At 37.8% G+C, this 26,532-nt stretch overlaps 1 protein-coding gene across 2 annotated transcripts in view; it reads left to right on the top strand.

Annotated features, from left to right (window-relative positions):
* Nucleotides 1–26,532, top strand: part of TCERG1L (transcription elongation regulator 1 like) — a 171,527-nt gene that overhangs the window by 29,357 nt on the left and 115,638 nt on the right. For both annotated transcript variants that reach the window (XM_075216030.1, XM_075216029.1), the window contains exons 3-5: nucleotides 7,271–7,454; nucleotides 24,222–24,419; nucleotides 25,211–25,246. In XM_075216030.1, the coding sequence (XP_075072131.1) occupies nucleotides 7,271–7,454; nucleotides 24,222–24,419; nucleotides 25,211–25,246 (418 nt within the window). The remainder of the gene's footprint in view (nucleotides 1–7,270; nucleotides 7,455–24,221; nucleotides 24,420–25,210; nucleotides 25,247–26,532) is intronic.

The following is a 26,532-nucleotide window of genomic DNA, read 5'->3' as shown; positions in this document are numbered from 1 at the left end:
GCTTCATTTAGCCTCATTTGTTGATTAACATAATGATGAAATTAAGTGGCGCTACCTTTATAAATGATGAGAATTAGTGGGGCTGCCTTTAATGATGAGAATGATTGGGGGCTACCTTTAATGATGAGAGTGATTGGGGGCTACCTTTAATGATGAGAATGAGAGGGTCTACCATTAATGATGAGAATGAGTGGGTCTACCATTAATGATGAGAATGAGCGGGTCTACCATTAATGATGAGAATGAGCGGGTTTACCATTAATGATGAGAATGAGTGGGTCTACCATTAATGATGAGAATGAGCGGGTCTACCATTAATGATGAGAATGAGCGGGTCTACCATTAATGATGAGAATGAGAGGGTCTACCATTAATGATGAGAATGAGTGGGTCTACCATTAATGATGAGAATGAGTGGGTCTACCATTAATGATGAGAATGAGTGGGTCTACCATTAATGATGAGAATGAGAGGGTCTACCATTAATGATGAGAATGAGTGGGGCTACCTTTATTAATGATGAGAATGAGCGGGACTGTAATGATACCGGTGGTATTATCTGAAGCCCAATAGCTGAGTAGATATCCAGAGAGTACTTAGACGTTTGCCGGGTCGGTACACAAGCGGGTAGTCAGACGTTTGCCGGGTCGGTACACAAGAGAGTAGTCAGACGTTTGCCGGGTCGGTACACAAGAGGGTAGTCAGACGTTTGCCGGGTCGGTACACAAGCAGGTAGTCACAAATGCAAGGTAGAGTAGCAGGTAGCAGGAACTGAGCAAGCAGAATACTCAAGCATATGTCTGAACCAGGAAGTGCCATTTATAGGCCCAAACAGGAAACAGGATCCAAGATGGTATCTCTTTGATTCCAAACTGGCCATCTTGGATAAGGGCAAATCTAAGGGCAAGATTGCAAATACAGAGACCTCTAGTGGTCAGAGGTGCAAATGTCAAAGTAATTCCTTACAGGGGCTACCTTTATTAATGATGAGAATGAGAGGGGCTACCTTTATTGATGAGAATAAGTGGGGCTACCTTTATTGATGAGAATGCCGGGTGTACCGGTGGTGCAATGTTTTTTTTACAAACCATTCTACATTGTACCGCCGGTACACCCGACGCGTCCTTAAATGACCACCGTAATACCAGGAATAAGAGTGTCGCGCTCTATAGTGACGTCATTTTGGCCGGACGGCCTGTTGATGAGCCGCATTTCTGTAAAGCCTCTTTTCCAAGCTATCCGGGGAAAACATTATCAGTAAGCCTTCCATCGCTCTTCTCATGTAGGGCTAATTGATGTTGGTGTTTAGGTACTCTGTATTTAGTGCCCAACCCAGCCTAGCAATGAGTAAATACTCTAGGGCTCCTTTCCCCAATCATCCAGACATTAAATAAATAGCATCCATGTTTAATAAATAGACCTACTCCCCCCCCCAACCAGCCCCTGTATTAAACTAATAGTATTCACATTTAATAAATAGACCTACTTTCTCCCCAAACAGCCCCTACATTAAATAATTAATATTCACATTTAAAAAAATAGCTCCTCCTGCTCCCTAAACTCAAACCTCACATTACATCTTGAGACAAGGAGCATCATCTTGCTGAAAAAGCTCAAAGATTTACTGCTGCTATGAGGGATACACAAGCTCGACAGATATCCCGTTGCATTTAAATATTGTTTTACCTAGTAGTGACCCAATATGGGCTAAGAAAACACATAACACACCATTACGTTACCATCAACACTTGTTTTATGGATCTGGGGAGACATGTGATTCTGCTATATGCTGGTCTTTTTATCAGCACTAAGGAGCAGGAAACAGAATACATCAGACCAGGCAATATTTTCCCAATGCATCTTTTTTCCTTTGAAATGTTCCTAGTAGTATGCTGAGCAGAGTCTCCCCACCCTGGGCTAAAATTTTCCGGCCAGCCCCTGCTGATAGGTCTCTTTTAACACCACTGTTAAGTATAAATGACTGCTGCCCCGCACTGTTGCATCCGCCTTTTTTTTACTGATCTATTTCCGATCAACCAGCTGCAGCTTAGCATCATTTTTTAAAAAATATCTACTGAATACTTAACCCCACTTTGCATTCGGCAGCAGAATTTTGCACGTCGCTCTGGCAGAAGTTGGCTTTGCCTGTTCCATGTGGAATTCACCCTATCAATTTTGTTGTTCCCAGAATTCAAACCCCACCAGAGAGTAGAATGAATTGACCATTGTGTCCCCACTTCTATTTCAAAACTATAAATTACATGAATTTACAAATACAGTGCGGAATGAAACTGCAAAGACAAAGCAGAACTCGAAGATTGTATTAGGAGAATTTGTCATGGAAAAGCTTGTTCCACCGCTAAATTGATTCACCTTCGGTTTTGCAGCAATTTTGTTCATCTCTACACAGGACAATCCCTGCAGTGTTCCTTTTCACTTATACTGGTGCATGCTACATTGAAATCACTTAAAGCTTTATTGGTACCTACCTACCCTATTTAAATAGTAGTCACTGATTTAGCCTTCCAGGCTCTCATTGTACAGGGACGTTTATAATTAAACACATTGACGGTTACAATAGAGTAAATAATAAAGACAGTTTTATTGGAGAGTTTCCAAAAATTAGGAAGTGGGTGCACACCTTAAAATCAATAAAGTTGCTGAGCGGATTTGCGCAAGTCACTGTCTTGTGGTGTTTTTGCAATTTTTATTTGACTCTAAATATAAATAAATATTTAGTACTAAAGTATGGGCCGTATTCATGGTGATTGATTGATGTTAGTTTCACTTTAAATTACATGTTAATTGGTTAACTTTAGTAACTCATGACAGGTTGACCATAGATCATAATCATCATCATCACCATTTATTTATATAGCGCCACTAATTCTGCAGCGCTGTACAGAGAACTCATTCACATCAGTCGCTGCCCCATTGGAGCTTACAGTCTAAATTTCCTAACACACACACAGACACAGACACAAACACAGAGACTAGGGTCAATTTTGATAGCAGCCAATTAACCTACCAGTATGTTTTTGGAGTGTGGGAGGAAACCGGAGCACCCGGAGAAATCCCACGCAAACACAGGGAGAACATACAAACTCCACACAGATAAGGCCATGGTTGGGAATTGAACTCCTGACCCCAGTGCTGTGAGGCATATATTTTTGTATTATTTACTTAATAACTTTTTAAAGAACATTTAGACATGATTTAATGAAAAACCAAACTAGTGTACTGACACTTTCTGAAGTTAGTAGGATGTGCATAGTGTAAATGTGTTTTCTGTTCTACAAATTGAATTGAAGTGTAAAACTTAACTTGTGACATTTACAAACGTTCCTGATGTGGGATACTCTATCGCACTTTACAATCTTTAATGAAAGCATGTTAGCCACACAACCGCTTAAGAAAAAGAGGACACCTTTTTATAGTTTGCATTTACGTTTTTTAACTGCAAACTTCAAACTCAGATGTCGAATCTGAAGTAACCACTTAACAGTTATAAAATACACACTAGGATGGTCAAACCAGAAACAAATATATATTTTCAAGATTGGTTCAACCTAATGTTCATGGTCATTCAATCAAATTTCCAATTGGCTAGAATAGTTTGAGCATTTCCAGCAGAGAGTGTGATCTTTCATCTCACAACAACCTGTTTAAGTTCACAGATGAATGTAGGTTCCTGCGGGGTGACATTATTACTTTGTCTAGTATTGATAGGAAGTTATATTGACTCAGTTTAAACTGTCAGTTATTCTCTATGGAAACAATAATAAGAAACAAAGCTCAAAGGTCCATTGAAGATCTTCCAGGGTCTTCTGATAGATGTTTGGATGACTCCAAGGTCATATTTTATGCTGATGATGATAATGGTTACAAGAATTCAGAATTACTCTGCATGTAGTCAGCATAGATACAGCTGGGAGTATAACGTGGTATTTGCTATTTAAATACAACAAACTCCCCACTTACCTATATATCTATTTTGTGCAAGTAAAATCTGAATATTAAGCAACCACGTGAGAATCGCTTGAGTTCCTATAATTGTTGACCTTGTGATCCCATCAAGGTCAAATTGCTATGCTGCATAGCTAAACAGATAAATTTTCCTATCTAAATAAACATAATAATTACCGGCTATATCTAACCTCCCTCAGCTAAAGCAGCTTTTGTCATTATTTTTTTCTATTTGCACCTACACATTAAATCAAAGCATAAATATTTATAGTCCTATGACAAATGGTGATGAAATTGTTTAAGATATCACTCAAAAAGTAAATTGGAAATTTAAGACCATACATTGGAAAGCAGAATGAACACTTACACGCAATATAAATGAGTTGTAAGGTAATATGTCAAACTTGTTACTATTTGTTACTATTCTGACATTTGTACTTTTGACAATTGCTTGTAAATAATATTGTTATAATCAGAGAGTTATTATATAGTCACATTGTGTCATTATCACTACGTTATTCATTGTAATTCCTATACTATTAGTGGAATAATTACTGTTGTCTATGAGAACCTTAGAACACAAAGGGGTAAATGTATCATACCCTGGTTTTTGCAACTTGCGGGAGTTTCCCTTTACAAGGCAGCGCCGCTTTAAATTTAAGCTGCGAAGACGCCGATCTCCCGCGAGTTGCAAAAACCGGGGTATAATACATTTACCCCAAAGTCTTGTTTTTCCTTCTTTGGATGACTGAAGACAACTCTTTTGAAATAAGTAATTATAATTTATGAAGCACACCTAATGTACACCAGTTCACCTCATCATCACCAATATCCACCAACTAAATGTGTGCCGTGATGTGCGGAAAGAATACAAATCTTTAGGCAGTACACTGTGAAATAGTGTAAACATGACATTAAAGTCGAATTTGTGGCAAAATTGCCTTTTCTTTGCCATTTTCACCATTTCACTCCCCTTGTACATTTTAATTTTGTTGCATTTATATTCTGTGATTGGACCCGGGATGATGATGATCAATTGATTCTGCTCTGTATTGTGGTCAGGGTGGATTGGGAACAGTTAGGGCCAGTTGTCAAAATTTAGAAGTGGCGATATGGAAAATGTAAGTGAATGAAATTTGATAGTTTTGCATTCAAAGCAGTAGGAGAAGTGTCATCAAAATAGCTCAGACCCATTGCGGCATGGACTTCACAAGACCTATGAATTTGTCCTTTGGTATCTGGCACCAAGCCGTTAGCAAATCCTTTAAGTCCTGTAAGTTGTGAGGTGGGGCCTCCATGGCTCAGACTTATTTTTCCAGCACATCCCACAGATGCTCGATCATATTGAGATCTGGGGAATTTGGAGGCCAAGTCAACACCTTGAACCCTTTGTCATTTTTCTCAAACCCTTCCTGAACAATTTTTGCAGTGTGGAAGGGCGTATTTTCCTGCTGAAAGAGGCCACTTGCCATGAAAGGTTATATTTTGTCTGTTTAGGTTGGTGGTACGTGTTAAAGTAACATCCACATGAATGCCAGGAACCAAGGTTTCCCAGCAAAACATTGCCCAGAGCATCACACTGCCTCCGCCGGCTTGTCTTCTTCCCATAGTGCATCCTGGTGCCATCTAGTCCCAGGTAAAAAAGACAGATGCACCTGGCCGTCCATGATGATAAAAAAAACGTGATTCAACGGACCAGGCCACCGTCTTCCATTACTTCATGGTTCAGTACTGGTGCTCACATGCCCATTGTAGGCACTTTTAGAGGTGGACAGGGGTCAGCAGTTAGGCCTCAAACACAATGCACTGTTTAGAGTAAATAATTAAAACTCGGCAGCATATCCCACCCTAAATCTTCAAACAGTTCCTGCACGGGAGAGCGTGTGCTGGTTTGTACTATAACAATGAGACACGAGCATGAGTTGCCCTGCTCTAGTAAGAGCAAGCTGATCACTTAATGACTGAGGACACACTGCACCAGGGCCATAACTAAGGACATATGATAGGGGGGACTGCCCCGGGTGCAACACTGAAGAAGGTTTGTGGTTTATGAATATTTTAGGATCATTTGGTTCAAATTGAGGGCAAGGGGGTGGTATTTTTGTTTCTCACCCCAGATCATAACATTTTAAGCTACGGTTCTGCACTGCAGTGTCCATACTCAGAGACTACCAGTCCAGCTCTGAAAGGTTCTCTGAACCCTGCAGGCTTTATGGGGCTGGGATAAAAAATGGGATTTGGAAAGGAATGGATGTAATTGATCTCTGATTGGCCAGAGCCGCTCCTCACTCACATCTGAGCCAGCGCCCCTAAGCCTTTTTTTTCCTGACACATGTCGCACAGCCCTTGCAATGACCTTAAGATTCGGTAAGAATGAAGTTAAGAAGAATTTGCAATGGAGCATTAGTATGATATATAGGCAATAGTAAAAATGGCTTTGCTAGCCTTTTACAGGATCTTTCATAAAAAATAATTGAAAAATATATTTCCATCTGCATTTATTGCTCTGCTGATTAACTTAAAAGCATTAAATATATGTGAAAATCATGCTTATATTTATGTGGTTATAAAATTATATAAGATTACAGTATATCATTTGAACAAATTTTTTATGTACAGTATCTTTTGCTATCTGAAGTATTCATGGACGGATTAGTATGTTGCACAGACGGCCAGTGTCCAGCGATGGCAGAGGCCGAGAGGACGATCTTTCCTCGCAAAGGACATAAAAAAAACGTTTTTATCTTTCATCTGCAAAAAAGTAAAAATAATTAGAAAATCCAACTGATGTTAGTTGTTTGAGAAGGGGCTTCTGCTCTGTTAGAGGACTGCAAAATGCTCTGTGAACATGATGTGGCTATTGGATAACGTGCAGCTTAAGGCCTGAGGACTGTGTACCTAAAAGGCTCCAATGATGTCGATTCATCACTGGAAATATCTGTCCATTGATATATTTGTATGTATAATACAAAACTATGCTCACTGTCTCTGCTTTCTAGTATCCTATACACAAAAACATACTAGTAAGTTATTTGGCTACTATCAAAATTTACCCTAGTCTGTGTGTTTGTGTTATGGAATTTAGACTGTAAGCTCCAATGGGGCAGGGACTGATGTGAATGAGTTCTCTGTACAGCACTGCGGAATCAGTGGCGCTATATAAATAAATGGGGATGATGATGATGCTGATAAATGTATATCAATGTCTCTTAGTACCACATTCAATACATAGTTTGTTCCATGCAAGAAAGGAATATGATTTTACCTGAAAAGCTGACCGATATTTTGTTTCTGTATTTAACAGATTTTTCTTAACAACTCATTTGCTTTGGATTCTTCCTGGATACATCCCACCGAGGAATTTATATTATTACAAGGACTTGAGAAGCCGAGTCGCAGGACAGGCCAAGTAACCATGGCTATATCCAGACCGTCTGCTGCCTCCAGGCCGCTTCACACAGTTATATTAACGCCTCAACGAATGACAGGTTTGTGGCAAAGTATTTGTGTTGCTGTGTTAGACAAAATACATATATAGAAACATAAGCAGAGCCAGATTAAGGGTTCAGGCCGCCCTAGGCTAATGTGCCAATAGTGCCCTCTTGCCCTCTACACCAGGCAAATACACGGTAGGTAAAAAAAACTTGTCCTTAATTTAAAGCCATCTTCCTACACCCCCCCCCCAGCCCCCACCAATGTTTATTTTCCATTGGTTTAGAAACTTAGCTCCACTTGGCTTTTTAAAGGGTTCACGACAATCTTTATGACTCATTTCATTTTCGAAAAAATCAGAACTATATAGCAAAACGGAGGCATGAATGATCACTACTGTGGGTGAAGATATGAAGGTGGAGGCAGCTGTCACAACTGTGCCTGTTTCCATCCTTGTCTTATCCTCAAGCGCCTGCCCAAGGGTGTCTCATTGTCTTCAGCTATTACCATGGGAATACGTCAAGATTGAAACTGTACTACGTTTTTTTTTCATGTTCTCTTTTTACTTTGGAGAAGAAATCTTCTCTTATATTTTAAAATGAATTTCAGTTTATACCTCTCCCTCTCACAACTTTGCACCAATAAAAATTATGCCCTCCCCAAAAGCCTTGTACCCCAGGCTGTAGCCTAATCAGCCTATTGGTTAATCGGGTCCTGAACGTAACCGTTAACAAACAACCCGGTATCAAAATACAATACCCTGAAAGGCTCATCCCACAATTAGGTCACGCCACTATGTCAGGTTTTAGAAACAATCTAATATTGTGGCTGTAAAAATATAGACCTGAAGGAGGATTAATGAGCTTCTGAGGAATAGAGGTGGAAGTAATCAATATATATATTTTTCAATTATGTAAAATATTTGCTGTTAACCCTTTTGCTGCCGAAGAGTTACTAAAATTTTTCATGTTCGGTGGCCGGGACATTTGCCATATTACTGGCTAACGCCATTAATACCTACATTAGAGAGTCCAAATTTCATCAGACATCCCCATAGTCCTATGTTAGTGAAAGAAAACATTCAATGGAATTTAAGACATATATCGGGTTACTCTACACTATATGGCTCTAGTTGTTGGACAAAAATATATTGTAAGCAAAAAATGTGACTCAAAATTTCCCAAATTGGGAGAGTCTCCCAAATGTTAAATTCAAAATATCTCCTAAACATAAACATTTAGGGTGTTCTGTGTTCATAGGTGTTGCACATGTCGAGGCCTATTCATGTGTGTGGGTCAAAATATTTGTTATTCTATCATGGACAAACCAGCGCTTTGTGTTATTAACATGGGTGCTAAGTGTGCAAAGCTGTGAACCTTTGCGAAAGTGTTGCCATTCATCATTACTATGGAAGCCAAAACACACCTTTATTTAGTGACATGGTTCCATGAAAACCAGTAGGTTGCCATTTAGAGCAGCCAAACAGAATTCTGCTTGAGGCAGAATTCCGTTTAGGGAAATTGTATTTACACCCTGATTCAAATTGAAATTTGTGTTGAGATCCCCCTGGATTTGAATATGGTCGGAACTATGTTCAAGTTCTCTGCTCTTTCTTTAAAACTAAGTTGTGTGCAGGTTGTATCCAAACATGAATCAGGCTCGTTTAATGCCTATAGACAAAGTTGGAAAATGACTAATGTAGCATAATTTGTCGCCAACAGAAAAATTAAATATAGATCCAAGACAAGTCAAGGGGATATATTACTAAACTACGGGTTTAAAAAAGTGGAGGTGTTCCCTGTAGTAACCAATCAGATTCTAGCTGTCATTTTGTAGAATGCACTAAATAAATGACAGCTAGATTCTGATTGGTTGCTATAGGCAACATCTCCACTTTTCAAACCCACAGTTTAGTAAATATACCCCAATGAGTTGAAATGTGGGATGGATTTTCACAGAAACACGGCCACTCACATTTGTTGGTTTCAGAATGACTGATTGATTGAACTGAGATTTTATGTTAATAATTGGAAGCAGTAGTATAGTTCACCATCCTCTATAACATATCAAAATATTTTTCCAGATGTATTGTTGATCAAATATATCTATTTCCAACATGTTATATGCTACATTTAGATGTTAAGAGATGTCATATCTAAAAATGTATTTAGGAGAAATGGGTAAAACTTCTGTATTTAACACTAGTTTGAAATGGGGAAGGGTAAGAGAGTCAGCAGACTGAAGCCTAAAGCTTTATAGTTGTGAGTGATTGGCTTGCACTCTCCCAAGTAATAGAAATACTTTGTGTGGACAATGGATTCAAATAGCCAGTAATAATCACTGTTCTCTAACCAATACACCCCGCCCTGATGATTGGCCCATCTCAGTGGCTGTTTAGCGATTAATTACTAACAGTCGCAGTTTGTGATGTGGGGATGGAAATGCAGAAAATGCTTATTATATGGCAACTGGAACTTTCTAATGATTTTACATACGATAATTATTACATTACATGATTGATTTGTAATGCATTTATCTCCATGTGTCATATATGAAAATTTTAAATTTTAGAAGCACCACAAATCCAACACACTCCCACACTCCAAAAACATACTAGTAGGTTAATTGGCTACTATCAAAATTGACCCTAGTCTCTACCTGTCTGTCTGTCTCGCTCTCTGTCTGTGTGTGTGTCTATATTAGGGAATTTAGACTGTGAGCTCCAGTGGGGCAGGGACAGATGTGAGTGAGTTCTCTGTACAGCGCTGCGGAATCAGTGGCGCTATGTAAATAAATGGTGATGATGATGATGATGATGAAGGGCAGCTTTCTGCTCTCGTTTTGGAGGGAATCAATATAAAAAGTGCTTATGAGGTTTAAAGCATTTTGTATATGTTCAACAGGACTTAGCATGCATTAAGGCTCTTACCCACTGGTGTTGCATTTGCATTTAAAACTTCCACATAAGTGAAAACCGCATATGTGTTAGGGCATGTGTTTGATATGCACTTCACATATAATATACCTGTGGTTGATATGTGCTGGTGTGTTTGCATGCTTTCGTGATTGCTCCCAGAATACAAGTGACACCCTCTTGAAATGAATGGACTTTCGCAAAGAATGTTGAAGCCCCATACCTTAAATTAATAAAAACAGGTAGTATTGCCACCATATTTCTCAACCAACCCCAGCACTAGACAATCTGGTCTGATTCCCACTAAAACAGTGAGATAATGAGCTCTGGGTATACCCACTAGAGTTGAAACCAAGTCAAGGAAAGACCACCTTGACTATTTCCCACCAGTAACAGGAAAGTGGTTTATGCCCCTATGGAGCAGGAACCAGCCCAGACTGGTCAGCATTGGGCTGGATCTTCTATGGGATCGAGGATGCAAAAAGCCAGTGTGAGTTCACCTTTAAAGACTACCAGCCCTGTGCTGAAAAGTACCGAGGCTCTTCTTGGCCCCCCTGGGCTTTGGAGACTGGGGTAATGAGGAATATTGGGATCTCTGTTGTTGCAATTTTGGCACCCCATGGGATCCAGGTATAATGATATGGGGTCCATCACATCAGACCCTGTTGAATTATACTTAAATAGTAGTAAAATCTAAATAGAACACAGATACAATTTTGAAATAAACCAGTATTGTTTTATTGTTCACCAATTTCTCAATACAAAAAAATGTAAATATTTATTTGTATGCCAGTAGAAATACATAATTGACCACCACTGCATCTGGGAGGCTAGGAAAGCCTTTCAGATGTCAAGAGTTGGGGATGGCTGTTTAGTAGAGAGCAGAACATTTTTGGCCCAGCAGCTCTCCTCCACACACAAGCATAGGCTGACTAGCCCAGGAGCTGGCTACCATGATTACTGCATAAGGTATCCCAGTCATGCAGGTCGGGCTGACAATGTTTGGACTTTGGGCTGCACCATGATGATTTTGCCATCTAGCATTATAAATAAATATCCTAAAGATTTTGTGTTAGTGTTTAAAAAACAAGTGAGTTTATAAAAACCATAGCTATTTTGTACTGTGTTGTACTAAGAATATTTCTTTATGCACGCTACCAATTTTTTTGTATTTATTGAGTATCGGGCACAAAATAGATTTAGTGATACTGCACAAGAAACTGCATTCGATTTGTGTCACCAAAGCTTATTGATTGCATCTTGTGTCTATTACTTTCTTTCTATGGATTCAGAAAGACAATTGTCTTGTTTTATGTAGGTTGGTGTAACCCTGGTTCTCATACTGGAAGTGGCTTAAACAACAGAGAGGTGCAATAAATAGTTTTAATTTGTTTTCTATTGCTCTGTGTGCAATGTCAATGTCTTTGTTATTTCCTCTGGTTGCAATTTGTTCTGATATATTTGTACATAACACTATATGTTATATAACAGCAATAATGATCATGTTTTAGTCTCATATATACCACGCAGAATAACATGCTCAATATAAATTATGGTGCTGTTTTATCTCAAGGCAGAAAGGAGAGGAGTTGATTAGCTCAAGGTCATATTGAGTTTTGTTTTCTGGTAAATTAAACAAAGACGTATTTTACCGCTTAGAGGATGGCCTATTCACAATAAGTGTAATAAAATATTGAACTGTCTAAGGCCAGTTATCCACTGACATTGTGCTTGTTGCATAAAACTCAAGTGAAATCGCATACATACTATGTATTGGTGTATGTGCTTGATATGCAGTTCATGTGTGGTTTTCCATGTGGTTGATATGCTCCGTATGCATTTCTTATTGACAATAAACTGAGCAAAATGCAAATTTACAAATACAAATAAAGGACATTTACAGTGGATTAGAAAAATATTTCCCCCTGGATAAAATATTCTAATTTAGGTGCACAGAGTGTTAAGTGCACTCCAGCGTCGTCAGTATCTCCTCACTGGTGGTGGGTTAGTTGACAAACAAGACTCAACATTGGCCGGCATCTGGCTGTCACATGACCGCATTATATTGATGACCTGCCAGGGGCTCACTCTTGGGATGTCCACTAATTGGCTCCTTGGTCCTTATAGGACAGAGACATCTGAGCTCCCTGCCGATGATAGCATTCTCCAGGCTGCTGTACCCGCTGATTGTTTCCTTGCTCTGTGTCTTGTTTAGTACTGACTCTGATTGCTGCCTGTATTGACCCTTGGCTTGTTTATTAGATTACTGTATGTCTGCTGCCTGTACTGACCCTTGGCTTGTTTATTGGATTATTGTATGTCTGCTGCCTGTGCTGACCATTGGCTTGTTTATTGGATTATTGTATGTCTGCTGCCTGTACTGACCCATGGCTCCTAAATTAGATTACTGTATGTCTCCTGCCTGTACTGACACTTGGCTTGTTTATTGGATTAATCTGTGGCAGCTGCCTGTACTGACCCTTGATTGCTATTGATATCCTCTCCTGAGTGTAGACTTCCCTTCTATAATTCGCTCTGTCACAGTTAGTCTCAGTCTGTTGTCCCTCTGTTTCTGCCATCTCTTTGTACTAGCTAGCCATTGTATTCTTTTTATACCTTTCAGTTTTAGTCCTTCCTTGGTACTCCTGCTTATTATTATACTTGTTTCCTATATACCTCCACAGAGACATATAGCTAAGTCTAAACTACTCCTTGAGCATACAAGTACGGGTGAACATATAGCATTCTATGGGAATGGTGGTTGCTATAGCTGAAGACCTTCTTAAATTGGTTCTAGCAGCCTATCATGTGTGTGGCGTCTGACCAAACACAGAGATTAAAGGAATGTGGGATCAAAAAAAATTAACAATGCTGGAGAGTGCTGTTCATGTTAATAGCTAATTCATCTCAGTGGATATTTTACATATTGCGTACAACACCATTGAAATGAATGGACCATAGACATGAATGATAAAAATACAGCACAGTGCTGGTTAAGCCACTCATGTTAACCTAGTGTTATGCGCAATGCATTCCATAAGAGATCAATGGACTTTTTCAAGTGTGGCGACATGCTATGAAAGTACTAAATTGCACCACAATGCAAATGTATGCAGTTGCAATTCTGAGTGCAAATGGGTATGTCCGCATAGATTTTAATGTTCTATTGTAATGAGCTACAAAGGGTGGAGACTGGAGATAAGTAAAATGGCAGTGAAATTTAAAACTCGAGCTTCATGATGTAACAGGCCATTTGGCAAAAGTGAGAAGTTCCAGCCTTATAGTGTTCTATTTCCACTTAGCCTTGATTTCGCATTGCATATCGTAAATTTAAATGTAAGCTGCATGCAAAAATTCATATAAATGCAATGTGTCTGTGCATGTATACGGTTTACTGTGGCATATCTGAGGGGTGAAATGAGCTTGATGTGTTTGCATGTTCAGAACACAAGCAATATGGAGGTTTTCCCATTCATTTCAATAGCCCATCCATTTCAATGGGGTCTGCTGAGTGTTCTCTACATACAGAAATCTCTTTAATTAATGGAACAAGGAAACCAATGGGAGTAGTCTGTACATAATTAAAATTAAAAACAATTTAAAAACAAAAAGCAATTTACAACCAGCTCCAATGGTAAATATCTTCTGCTGGCTTCCACATAGAACAGGGGACAAATGAGTGTGGGGGCCCCTGTGATAGTGAAAACAACTAGACAGTTTGGGCTGTTTCACGCAATAATAGCGAAACTTATCTAAGCATGAACGGGGTCTGGCACATAGACATTGAACCTCCCTTTGGGCTTTCAATTCCAGAACTGAAAGTCCAAATGGGGATTCAATACACATATGTGGAAATATTTTGAATTAATGGAAATCTCTGTGTTAGAAAACAGATCTTTTCTGTATTATCTCTCTCCATTCATAAATAACCATGGATATAGCAAACATAATAACCTTATATCTATATGAGATGAGTTACACCTCTTAACATTTCTAACGGCAGCCCTAAAACACTAAAACACATGCGAATATTTAAGATACATTATATTATAAATATTATACTGAAAAGAGGGACATTTTAGAAGGGGGGATTTTACATGAAAAGAGGCAGTAAGAACATGCAAAAACAAGAAACAAGATCTGTTATACAGATTCAAGGTGTGGAGAATCTTTCGTTTTGCAAAAGGACTTTATTTTGTGGGTGCTTAGGAGGTGGCCCTAATCAGGAGTCATACATTATTTCAATCGACTTTATACCATCCATGTGCATTTAATGTGGTTAAGCCTTCAAAGACCAATGAGATAAAATATTAGTGACTGGAATAAAGAAATATTTTAGGGGAAAAATCAAAAGGTATTGTTTCATTTAAAGATAAAATGGGGATATGCTCACTGTATATAAACATTTTAATGGTCCATACTGAACATTCTGTGGCAATCTATTCAGTTTGAGGTCCCTACATAGTACATTAAGCTAACCCTAGTGCCTGGAAGAAAAAAGCTTTAATATCTCGGCTATGGAAAGGGTTTTTTGCTGTAAGAGCATTACATGGTGGAATTCTTTCCCACAACAACTGGTATTGGCAGAAATTTGCAAGTAAGGATTAGACATGTCCTAACAGAACAGAACATACAAGACTTCCGGCATTAATAACACAATATAGTATGTTGATTCAGGGAATTTAATGATTGTCCATTTGGGATGAGGAATTATTAGGGCTATGCTGTATAAGATTTTATTGTCCTCAACTAGTGTTTTTGAGGATGAAAATTTGAACAGAGGGACATATGTCTTTTTTGAACCTAAACAACTATGCGACTGGATAAATGTATAGTTAGAGTGCTTTAAATCTGTACTGAAACCACAGAACACATCTCCAAATAGGTTTTGCCATTAAAGTGAGCTTTCATGTTTCCCAATTTTTGCAGGGCATTCCCCTTTTTCCACTCATCACAATTCACAATTCTTTTTTCCCCACAGTTTAGACCTCTGATGCCCCAACATTTTCTAAGTTGTAATAAGCTCATATGATTATGGCTTGGGTTTTACGGTCTGAGCAAACATCCGGTCACATGACTGTCCTAATTTTTCATTTTAAAGTTATTAACGCCCTAGCATAGTCTGAGAACATATAATCAGATGAAGCAGACAAACTCAATAGATAAAAAACACAGCTACACTCTGATATCTGATGTTAGATGTGACCGATCCAGGACAGTTTTTATTAGTGTCTCCATCAGTTATGTGACAGCCGACTCTGCAGGTAGTTACAAGCACTGTAAGCTGATCAGCTTCCTTGTGAAGAGAAGCACGTGTGAACTGTGCAGTGCAGGAAAGTAGTTTGTCTCCTAATAATCAGCTATAAGAAAGTAATGGACCCTGGAGATCTGGGGAGAATGGCAAAGGTTACCGAAATTGGAAGAGCATGGAAAGGATTGAGCCTAAGAGGGACTGTCAGAGAAGAAGATGATATGGGGAAAATGAGAAAAGGTCACAGCGAATACAGCGAAGAATAATTAAATGTTTAATGTGTGAAATAATGAAATGGGGAAGTAAGGGAGAGGGAAACGTGCTGGTAACATATTTTTTTGATAAAGTAGTAAAGAATACTGGACATACTACATACAATATGATATTTATTGCCCATAATTGACTCTGAGTCCAATTAGATGACACCAAGACTGCATATAAAATATCTGTGAAGTGGAAACCCTTTATTTTGGTTCAATAATGTCTAGGAAAGAGCATTACTGTCTATTCAGAGGATGTATATTAGATCCTGTACTAGTGATCTTTAAATAATGATAATAATAATAATAATAATAATAATAATAATAAAAATAAATAAAATAAAAATACTACTACTACTACTAATAATTATAATAATAATAATAATAATAATAAAAATAAATAAAATAAAAAGAATACTACTACTACTAATAATAATAATATAAATAAAAACAACAATAATAATTAGAAGAATAATAAAAATAAAAATAAAAACAATAATAAGAATAAAAATAATAATAGAAAAAAACAACTAATTATAGGCAAATTGTTAGTGTGGACTTGCAAACCCAGAAAGAGTGGTGTTATCCTTTAAAGGGATTGTACCAATGTATTGCAAAAAATAAGTGGATACGGTGTCCAGCTATTCTCATTACTTAAAGCTAAGGACCTACCATTATTATATGATGCACCATTCAAAAGCTATCAGCAAATTTGTGAAACCTTTTTAAATTTATAGTCTGACAGTATCATTGTTTCCTCTGCTCTCTATGAAGTGATCCAGCCTTCGCCAGATGCTTTTTGTAGGCTGTAATTGCAACAGTAACATCTGCAGGTTAACATCATTGCACTCCATTATAAATCATGCTTAGGAACAATACAATAAAAAAAAAGGTGCAGGATTTTCAAGTGAATACAATCTCAACCAGATGTTTTCATACCACCCCTTTAAGGAACTAAACTGCAATGTTTTAATGTTTGAACACCTTGGTTTTCATTTAATTAAATTTATTTATTATTCAGAAAACGGTGAAACCTTTAAGGTACTTAGCCACTGCTGTTTTTAAAATGTGTTTTATACGCATGTTTATCTTTTATAAGACACATGTAAACGGACAATAGAAATCATTGTTCCTAGTGTTATGTTCCGTTGTAAGAGCTTTTATCGTAATATTACTTGTTCCATTTCTGTTCGTTTCCATGTTTCAATATATCAGATACGTAAATGCATAGCGAATAAATCATGTTTACATTTTATATGCATTTTCACAAATGTTAAAGGTACCAGAAATGCCAATGACTATGTACCCGTAGTTTGATATTTTAGTGCTGCAAAAAGATCACTGTTTTTAAATAATAAGCAAAATTGAAAAAATGCATAGTTCCATCAAGTTCAACCTTTTCATAAATTCTAATTGTGTTGATTCAGAGGAAGGCAAAACAAAACCCAAGTGTGATAGTAGCCAATATAGGGCTTCATGTAGAGTTGACACATGAGTGCAATAAGCACTTTTAGCCAAGGACCCGTCTCAGTTTACACTCAGACTGAGACAGATCTGCCCCTTGCACCTCTCTGCGCTTAGAGTGCTGGATCAGGGAAGGCAGAGGGCGAGCCTAGCAATGTAAAGGCTTGTTCACGCTCTTTACATGCTATGCTGAGTTGGCCGCAGCCACAGATGGGTCTAGGAGATGTGCAGCAGACTGTGTTGTGTTAAAAAAAAGTAGTAAAAAATATATTTACATTTTTAAAAAGGTGAACCCCCTCCCAAATAGTTTACCCAACCCTAGTGCTGTTGGGGGGGCGGGGGCACAATGTTTTTTTTTGTACATTAATTTAATTTAATTTATTTATTAATTTACCTGCCTCACCGGGCCGCTGTGACTGATACACTTAAGTGTATTATGCACACCATCCCATAAGGCAGATAGAGGTGTATTTGTGCAACTTGCATAGTATTCTAAATTGTGGTATCCAAAGATCCATGCAACTTGGATAAATGTGGGATGCAACTTACACTTACAATTTAAGTGTAAATTGCATCCAACTTTATATCAGGCCCATAATCTCACAAGAAGAAATTATTCCTCCTGACCTCAAAAATAGTAAATGGATAAATTCCCTGGATCAATCATACCTATAATGTGATCTACCAAGTATGACCACAGATATCATTTCCAGTAACACCCAATGTATTAAGGAATTCCACATCTTCACCTCTTCACCACCCTTACAGTATACAACCCTTTCATTTATTTATCATAAAAGATCACCAATACATAGTGAATATCAATATATAACATATATGTTCTATAAGAAAAATGCTGTGCCATTCTAAAACGTCAACCTGTTTATATTAATTTTATTCATATTGATATTGATTTTTTATATTTAAATGAAAGATTATATTAAGAATCCCTGAGTGATGTCCATCCTTGGACTTTGCACATTATGAAGATTTGGAAAGGCACCAGGGTAATTATTTAGGATTTAGTGTGAGTGCCAGTCTGCCTGGGATTTTTTAGTATACTTGATAAAGATATATCTATCTATCTATCTATCTATCTATCTATCTATTAAGTATGACTTTTATGAGTGATTTATTTCTATGATGCCGTTGTCTGAGCAGGGCCATATTAAAGGTCTTGGTTTGTAGATTTGCAGAAAAATGTTACTGTTACTGCATTGTTTGGAGTTTTTTTGCAAACGCCATTTACAACTATGCATTACCATTGTCCTCTGGAAAATGTGACAATTGGCAATACAACTGTGCACCTGCTGGGTGACCTTGAACATGTGACCTTCTGGGTGGTCTGGAAACTGTGACAGTTATTTGCAGACCTGCTGGGTGACCTGGAACATGTGACATGCTGAGTGGTCTGGAAATTATGACAGTTATTTGCAGCCACACATATCAACCCCTCTGGCAGGGACCTCAATCACAGACTGCTGTGTTATTTCATCATTCACTTATCCTCGCTTTGTTTATAACAAACATGCCATGAGGCCGCCCTTAAGAACATTGACAAGGTGGAACCCTTACAGGTCACCCAGCAAGTGCACCGGGAGAGTTCACTAACTGTGAGAGTTTCCAGAGCAAAAAAAATTTTTTAATTCGCCGATTGTCATGACATTTGGTCATTTGTCTAAATCTTTTTAACAAATAACTAATAAAGTTGATTTTATGTTTACAAATCCTATGGATAGGAGTGCCTCGCACACTACTTTGTCCAGTTGATATCTAATATCAACTGTATTCCTTCTAAACTCTAGAGTTTCCAGAGCAACCAGCAGGTACATGGCACTCCAATTTTGCTTGAGAATATTCATACAAAAGCTATATTATGTACAACTATAAACATTGGGGTCATATCAACACTACGATTATTTACCAACTTCCAGAAACATTGCAAACTTATCTTTGTGCTAATTCATTAATTTCAGACGATGCAGTTGAGTCATCTCACTATCCTGTAGATTTCCTTAATTCAATTACTCTAAGTGGGAGGCCACCACATGACCTTATTTAGGCACTATTGTTATGTTGATCCAAAATATGAACACTAGCAAAGGTTTGGTTAACTAAACAAGGCTTCAGGGTATGCATATGCAGCCCAATACATTACATCCTACAGTTTTTACTGGGGAGGCTGAATGACAATGCATCTTATTACCATACATTGATCTACAGCCAAGGGACATGTCTTTCCCTTTCTTGCTTAACTTGACCTCAATTCCCTGTAATTATCGCATTTGCCATGACAATAAGCAAGAGTCAAGGACAAATCCTTTAAAAGGTTGGCCTGTGGTTACCAGAACCGGGATTTACATGTGGACAGCTTTACGTTGCATTATACTGAGTGAAAACTGAAGCATTGATCAAAATTAAAGATGACCATGGCCAGCAATGTATCTTCGATGGAAGAACTTATACACATATTGTAGTATATAAAGAAATTCTTTCGTTTCTTTAATATAGTGATTGATAATATAGTTATTTATTCATTTTCTACCATTGTTAACATTTATGCATTTAATGTAGTGTTTAAAAAAAGTTATTGAATTCTGGTAATAAGGGGTAATTTAATCATTACATTTCAGTTACTGTCAGGTTTCTCTAGCACAAAATAATTAGGTCACCCTTATCCAAAGTAAAGAAAACTTTCTTTTTTTATCATTTTACCCCTTTCATCCCTTCAATTAATGAGGTCACCCACCTCCGACCCCTCTCCAGTTTGAACACCCATACCGACCTACGTTTCCACTAAACTCAGGGGCAAACGCAGGATTTGTAGAGAGGGGTTTCCACACCACGCTACTAGTGGACGTGACCAGCATGCATTGGGGCGTGGATATAATTTTAGACAGTGCTTGGCTTCTCTCCAACGCTTCCTATCCCCATAATGTACATGGGCAATGCTGCATGCACTACTGTTAGGTGTACGCAGCTCTCCCTTTTCAAGCAGAGCCGTGTGAAGCAGGGGCAGGGTCCAGCCACCTCAATTTTACAGGGACCCAGGCTTGGGTGGGGGGTTCTCCCCCCCCCCTCGGTTTACCTATGAGAATTACTACACTTACAGTGTACAGTGGCAGACTGTTGTATGGAATAGTATTAAATGCTTTTGCAAAATCCAAATAGATCATACACAGAGTTGAAACTTTCCTACTGAGGAAAACTAATAATAATTGTCAGGCATGACTGGTCCTTCACGAAACCTTGCTGGCACTGTGTTATCAAATAATTTTCTACAATATATTCCAGAATCGCATCCCTCATAACAAAGAAGTCAGACTCACAGTTCAATAACCTCCTGGTTTTTATCTTATTTTCTTTTAAAAGATTTATCACTGTTTTACCCCAATCTTTTGGCATTGACCCAGTTATGACTTGATTTTAATTATGAATGATAATTATTAAGCAAAAACTGAACACAAAAAGAAATAATTAAATGACTTACATTAAAACAAATGAGTCATCTGTCCTTATAGACGGAGCCAGGTGTTCCAGCATTAGTTATAATGTGCTCCAGATATAGTACATCTAGTCACACAGTTTTAATATGTACATACATGTTTATGAGCAGACATAAAACAGCATAATAAACAGCATTGTATATATACTCATTTATTAACCACTGTATTATGTTTGATTAAAGTTTGATAAAGATTTATAATTACTTCTACAAGGCTTTACTGTATTTTTGATGCAATAAAGCTGACATTGGTTAAGAATCTTCTACAGCGTAAATTGCTGCTAATGGAAGATTTATTTATTATTAGTGTTATTCATTATTCATGAAATACTATACATATTCTATAACACAGTGCAATCAAGGAGACAAATTGAAAATACACGAATAAGAATACAGCAATATATAATGAAACAGATGAGAGGGTCCTTTGTGCTAGAATTGTCAATCTAAAGGCTCTGACATTTGGGACAGACTTTCACAGACATGGGGACGCATCACCGGGTAGATTTACTAAAACTTCCTAAAAGGAAAAGTGGAAGTATTGCCCGAAGCAGCCAATCAAATTCTAGCTATCATTTATCTAGTGTAGTTTTGAAAATGATAGGTAGAATTGGATTCCTCCAGGTGCTCCGGTTTCCTCCCACACTCCAAAAACCTACTGGTAGGTTGATTGGCTGCTATCAAAATTGACCCTAGTCTCTCCCTCTCTGATCTGTCTCCCTCTCTGTCTGTTTGTCTGTGTCTGTGTGTGTGTGTGTTGGGGAATTTAGACTGTAAGCTCCAATGGGGCAGGGACTGATGTGAATGAGTTCTCTGTACAGCGCTGTGGAATCAGTGGCGCTATATAAATAAATGATGATGATGATGATGATGATGATTGGTTGCTATGGGCAACACCTCCACATTTCCTTTTTATAAGTTTTTGTAAATCAACCCCTTAGTGAGAAACTGAAAAAAGTATCTGATTAACCAGAATCTGTTAATCAAGAAATGGCAAGACTGTAGAATTTGTCCTAAAACAACTATTTCTTTTTGGGCTCAATTCCACTTGTAAAATGTTGGTATTTGATCTCTATTATCTAATCTGGGAGAAAAATCATAGCAAATCAAAGCAAGAAAACAGGCATGAATGTAATCCTGAATGAAGTCGTTAGGCACTGTGTCTAAATTATTTAATTTCTGCTTTCTCAAGCCTGCCAAATTCTAGAAAGCCGTAAAGTTACCGAAAATGTCTGTGCCACAATTGACCTACATTAAATTCTCAGCAGTTTCATTTGGATTTGTAACGCGGATTTGCAATGAGGTGTGCACTATACAAGCTTTCCAGGGCTAGACTGGGTCACACTAACTATAAACGATGCTCATATAGTTTCACATATGTTCCACAAACATATTATAGCACTATTTTAAAGGCTTATGCTTTCTGCTGAACGTTGCTACAAATCTCACAGTTATCTTCAAAAAATCCATATGCTCACTCGCAGTTATTGCTGCCAAGATTTTAAATGACTGGTTAATTAAAACATAGCAATGAACTTGCAGACACTCCACACTCGCTGCTACATGTTGACTCACTCATCTTATAAGAAAAATAAAATGCATTTTAAATGTTTATTCCTTTGATTGCAGAATTATGTTCTAGTAAGAAATGTACAAAAGATACATTAAAAACATTATCTGAATTTATATTTATTAAGGAAACAATACATCTGTATCACATTTCAAGTTAAAATAGGCATACAGTAGTAATAAGACTGCTTTCACTTGTATTACAGGGGGGGCGGGAATGGTAATTGTATACCAAATATAAACAAAGTTTGTTTTTTATATAATGTGTCTTGTATAAAAATATATGATGAAAATAGTTATCCACAGCTGCATTTTATGTATCATCATCATAAGCTATTTATATAGCGCCACTAATTCCGCAGCGCTGTACAGAGAACTCACATCAGTCTCTGCCCCATTGGAGCTTACAGTCTAAATTCCTTAACATACACACACACACACACACACACACACACACACACACACACACAGACTAGGGTCAATTTAAAAGCAGCTAATTAACCTACTAGTGTGTTTTTAGAGTGTGGGAGGAAACTGGAGCACCCGGAGGAAACCCACGCAAACACGGGGAGAACATAAAAGCTCCATGGTTGGGAATCAAACTCATGACCCCAGTGCTGTGAGGCAGAAGTGCTAACCTCTGAGCCACCGTGCTGCCCATGTATTTTAATTTTTCTGTAAGGTTCATGAGGTAGAGACTGATGATCAACTGTGCTGTGTATCCATTTTTCCAAACAAATCCATATGAAACCCTATCCAGTATTGAACTAACAGGTCATAACAGAAAATAATATACTATTATACATGTTAACTGCTTAAATGTTGACTGATTAACCTTGTTTAAAAAATAGTTGTCGTCTATGTACGCCAGGAGACTTTAATGCACTTGTGGTTTGGTGTGTTGTGCTCTTCGTGGGACTGCAGAGAGGATTAACTTAAAGTTCAAAGAATAATGGTACAGTGATGTGTCATATCTGTTCTTTGTAGGCATCAGAGATATAGTAAACCGCAGCAAAATAGCTCCCATGTCTAGGTAGACTGTAGAGTTGGGTCTATTGTCCAAATCTGTTACGTGTATGTTGTTGAAAGCAAGTATAAGAAAGCTTAAATGACTTATATCCAATGTTTCCATGGATCTCTTCTAAACATACAGAATCTGTGCACTAATTTAACAAAACAAAGGATGGACAATAAAGATAAGAAGCCCAATTTCTATGATACACCATCCCTTCTTATATATCTATTTATGGTGAGATCCATTTGTGGTGAGATCTATATGGGGTGAGATCTATATGTGTTGAGATCTATATGTGTTGAGATCTATATGTGGTGAGATCTATATGTGTTGAGATCTATATGTGTTGAGATCTATATGTGGTGAGATCTATATGTGTTGAGATCTATATGGGCTGAGATCTATATGGGGTGAGATCCATATGGGGTAAGATCCATATGTGGTGAGATTCATATTGGGTGAGATCTATATGGGGTGAGATCTATATGGGGTGAGATCCATATTGGGTGAGATCTATATGTGGTGAAGCAGACTTGGGTACATTACTTGTCTTCATTACCATAAGCCATGAAAAATCTAATAGATTTGCTTGATAACGGAGAGCAAAGAATGTGCACATGATCACGGTGATGCCATTAACGCACACTGACAGCAATATCGTACTAATACTGTAAAATTACTCTAATTCTATCTGCAAATGAGTAATATTTAACCATTTTTCAGCCTTTAACATGTAAAGATCATTGTCTAACCCACATGTCTATTTATTAATTATTACATTATCTTTCAACAAAAGTTCACCTTGCCCTTTACCATGATTATAATGTCATACATTATTTTTGCAGATAATTGTCAGAGTGGAATTAAGCCCTCCAGCAGCAACCAGTCTATTGCAATTGTTGGCGCTGTAACCGCCCCTCCTACAACAGTAGTGGGCATGGATTCAGAGTCGCCACAGGGGCTCTCCACGGCTCTAGTACCACCATACCATATGTTGGCCCTATCTCCAATCAAGATACCATTAATAGCTTCTCGATTGCCTGGTAAGTTTCTATATTATATATAACACCATAGGGCAGCTTGTAACTACAATTGAAAGTACAACATTATAAGTGCGCTGTCAGGGTTAGGTAGCGTTGGACAGCAGTTAAGCCACAATAACCGCAATATAGGTTGTATTAAAGATTCATGGATTATGTTTCGCTATGTGCTATCATATTGTTACTCCTCCTGCTGTTTTAGAGCTTAACTATGCCTTGTGCTATCAACTTACTCACAATCTAGAGATGACAAGCTGGGAAAACTGAAATTAGAAAGACTTTGGGGGAAAGTGTTCCTTGGCTTAACGTGGACATGGCCAAAGATTAGCATGGTTTGTCCTCTGTGGGTTTGAGGTTTCACATCCAGTGACATTTATGAAAACCTTAAATTATAAAGAGCCACTGTATAATCATGTACAGTCTCACCTGACCAGTATATAATGTGGTGGCTGGTAGCCAATATATAAGGCACAAGACCCTATTTTGCTGAACCCTATAGAATGCTCAGGTCCCTATTCTAATAACTATATACAATATACAGAATCATGTTTACATGACTATTATGCAATGTAAAAAGCGCCATTCTGTTGACTAATATGCAATACAGGTTCTTCTACAAACAGGTTCAAATCATCAGGCAATTGTACCAAGCTGAAGTCAGGCCATGTCATAAGTCAGTCGCTGTAATAAACCCTGGCACATCACACCAGAGCTAATCTCTCAGTTTCATTGTCCTGAATTTTAAGGCTGAAAAAAAGTTAATGGCAGCTAAACCTTTTTTTTTTTTTTTCCAGTGCCACAGTTCAGAAGAAGGGGGCTGAGGTCGGCAGGTATGCCATTTATATTGTATATTTCACAGTCCCATCTACCATACGGCTTTTTCTGAGCTCACTAACATCTATGTTTCACAACCCCCCTTGGCTGTACATCTCTACACATCTTGTGGCCTTTGTCTAGGAAGGACCATTTTTACCTTGTGTTATATCACTATATGTCATTTCATTGTAACATAATCATCTGAAAGTACTCTGTACTTTATAAACTGATGATGATGATTTAATATTAATGTTATCATATTGACTACATTACCCTAGACATTACCAGAAAGATTAAAGCACCGCAGATCTCATTGGTCTACTTCATATCTTCCTCCTCCCTAATTGCTGGTAATAAAGCATATTCAATGTACCTATAAAAATAAAAAGAGCCATAGTATTTCTTTCCTTGTTTTTGCATAGCCAAATGCTTTTGGAAGTGTTTCCTAGTAAGTAGTCTCCTGGACAAAACCATGGTACAATGCAAGGGGTGCAAATTAGTTTTCGATTTTGCACCTAAGTTAAATACTGTCTGCTTTTTCATGTAACACACAAATATCAACTTTAAATTTCAGTGTACAAATAAACTATCAATTATTTGTGTGCTACAGGAAAAAACAGACAGCATTTAACTTAGGTGCAAAACAGAAAACTAATTTGCACCCCCTTGCATTGTAACATGGTTTTGTCCTGGAGAGAACTTACTTAATTTTTTTACTTAACTTTCCTTAGTGAATCAGGCCCCTTGTCTTTTGGCAGAAGCTGTCCCAATACAGTATAACAAGTTACAGATGTTGTGTTTTCATAAAGGGATATTCCTGATTCACCGTGAAGATCCTCTCTCCCTTTCTGTCGATCCTATTGTTGGCTGATAAAAACGATATTGCTAACTACTTTCCATGGAAGAGCAATTTTCTAAAAAATCAATATTGCATTTTCCTCCTTCCATGTACGGATTTTACATTTATTAAGCGTTGTAAACTCAGAACCCTCTTCCTGCTAATCTGCCGTATAGATTTATGGCTAGTGGAAGAAAAACAAACTTGTCATCAGTTTTAAACACATATAAAATGGATATTTATTTGTCTGGAGAGTTTTACAGTGGAACACGACAGTATAGTAGGGTCAGATTTGGCGCTAAGCACTTTGCACTAAAGTCTTTCTGCCTTTGAAAGACTGGAGGGGGACCCTCTTGTTTAAACCTCCCAAACACATGTCCCTCCATTGTCCAGCTTCCTCCATTTACTGACCCTTCAACCTATACCAGCACTAGCTGTGACTATTATTACAGGGATGGAGCA

The sequence above is a fragment of the Mixophyes fleayi genome, chromosome 6, assembly GCF_038048845.1.
Source record: "Mixophyes fleayi isolate aMixFle1 chromosome 6, aMixFle1.hap1, whole genome shotgun sequence".
NCBI lineage: Eukaryota > Metazoa > Chordata > Amphibia > Anura > Limnodynastidae > Mixophyes > Mixophyes fleayi.
Note: the sequence above shows the minus strand (reverse complement) of the source record. Positions and strands in the feature narration are given on the sequence as shown.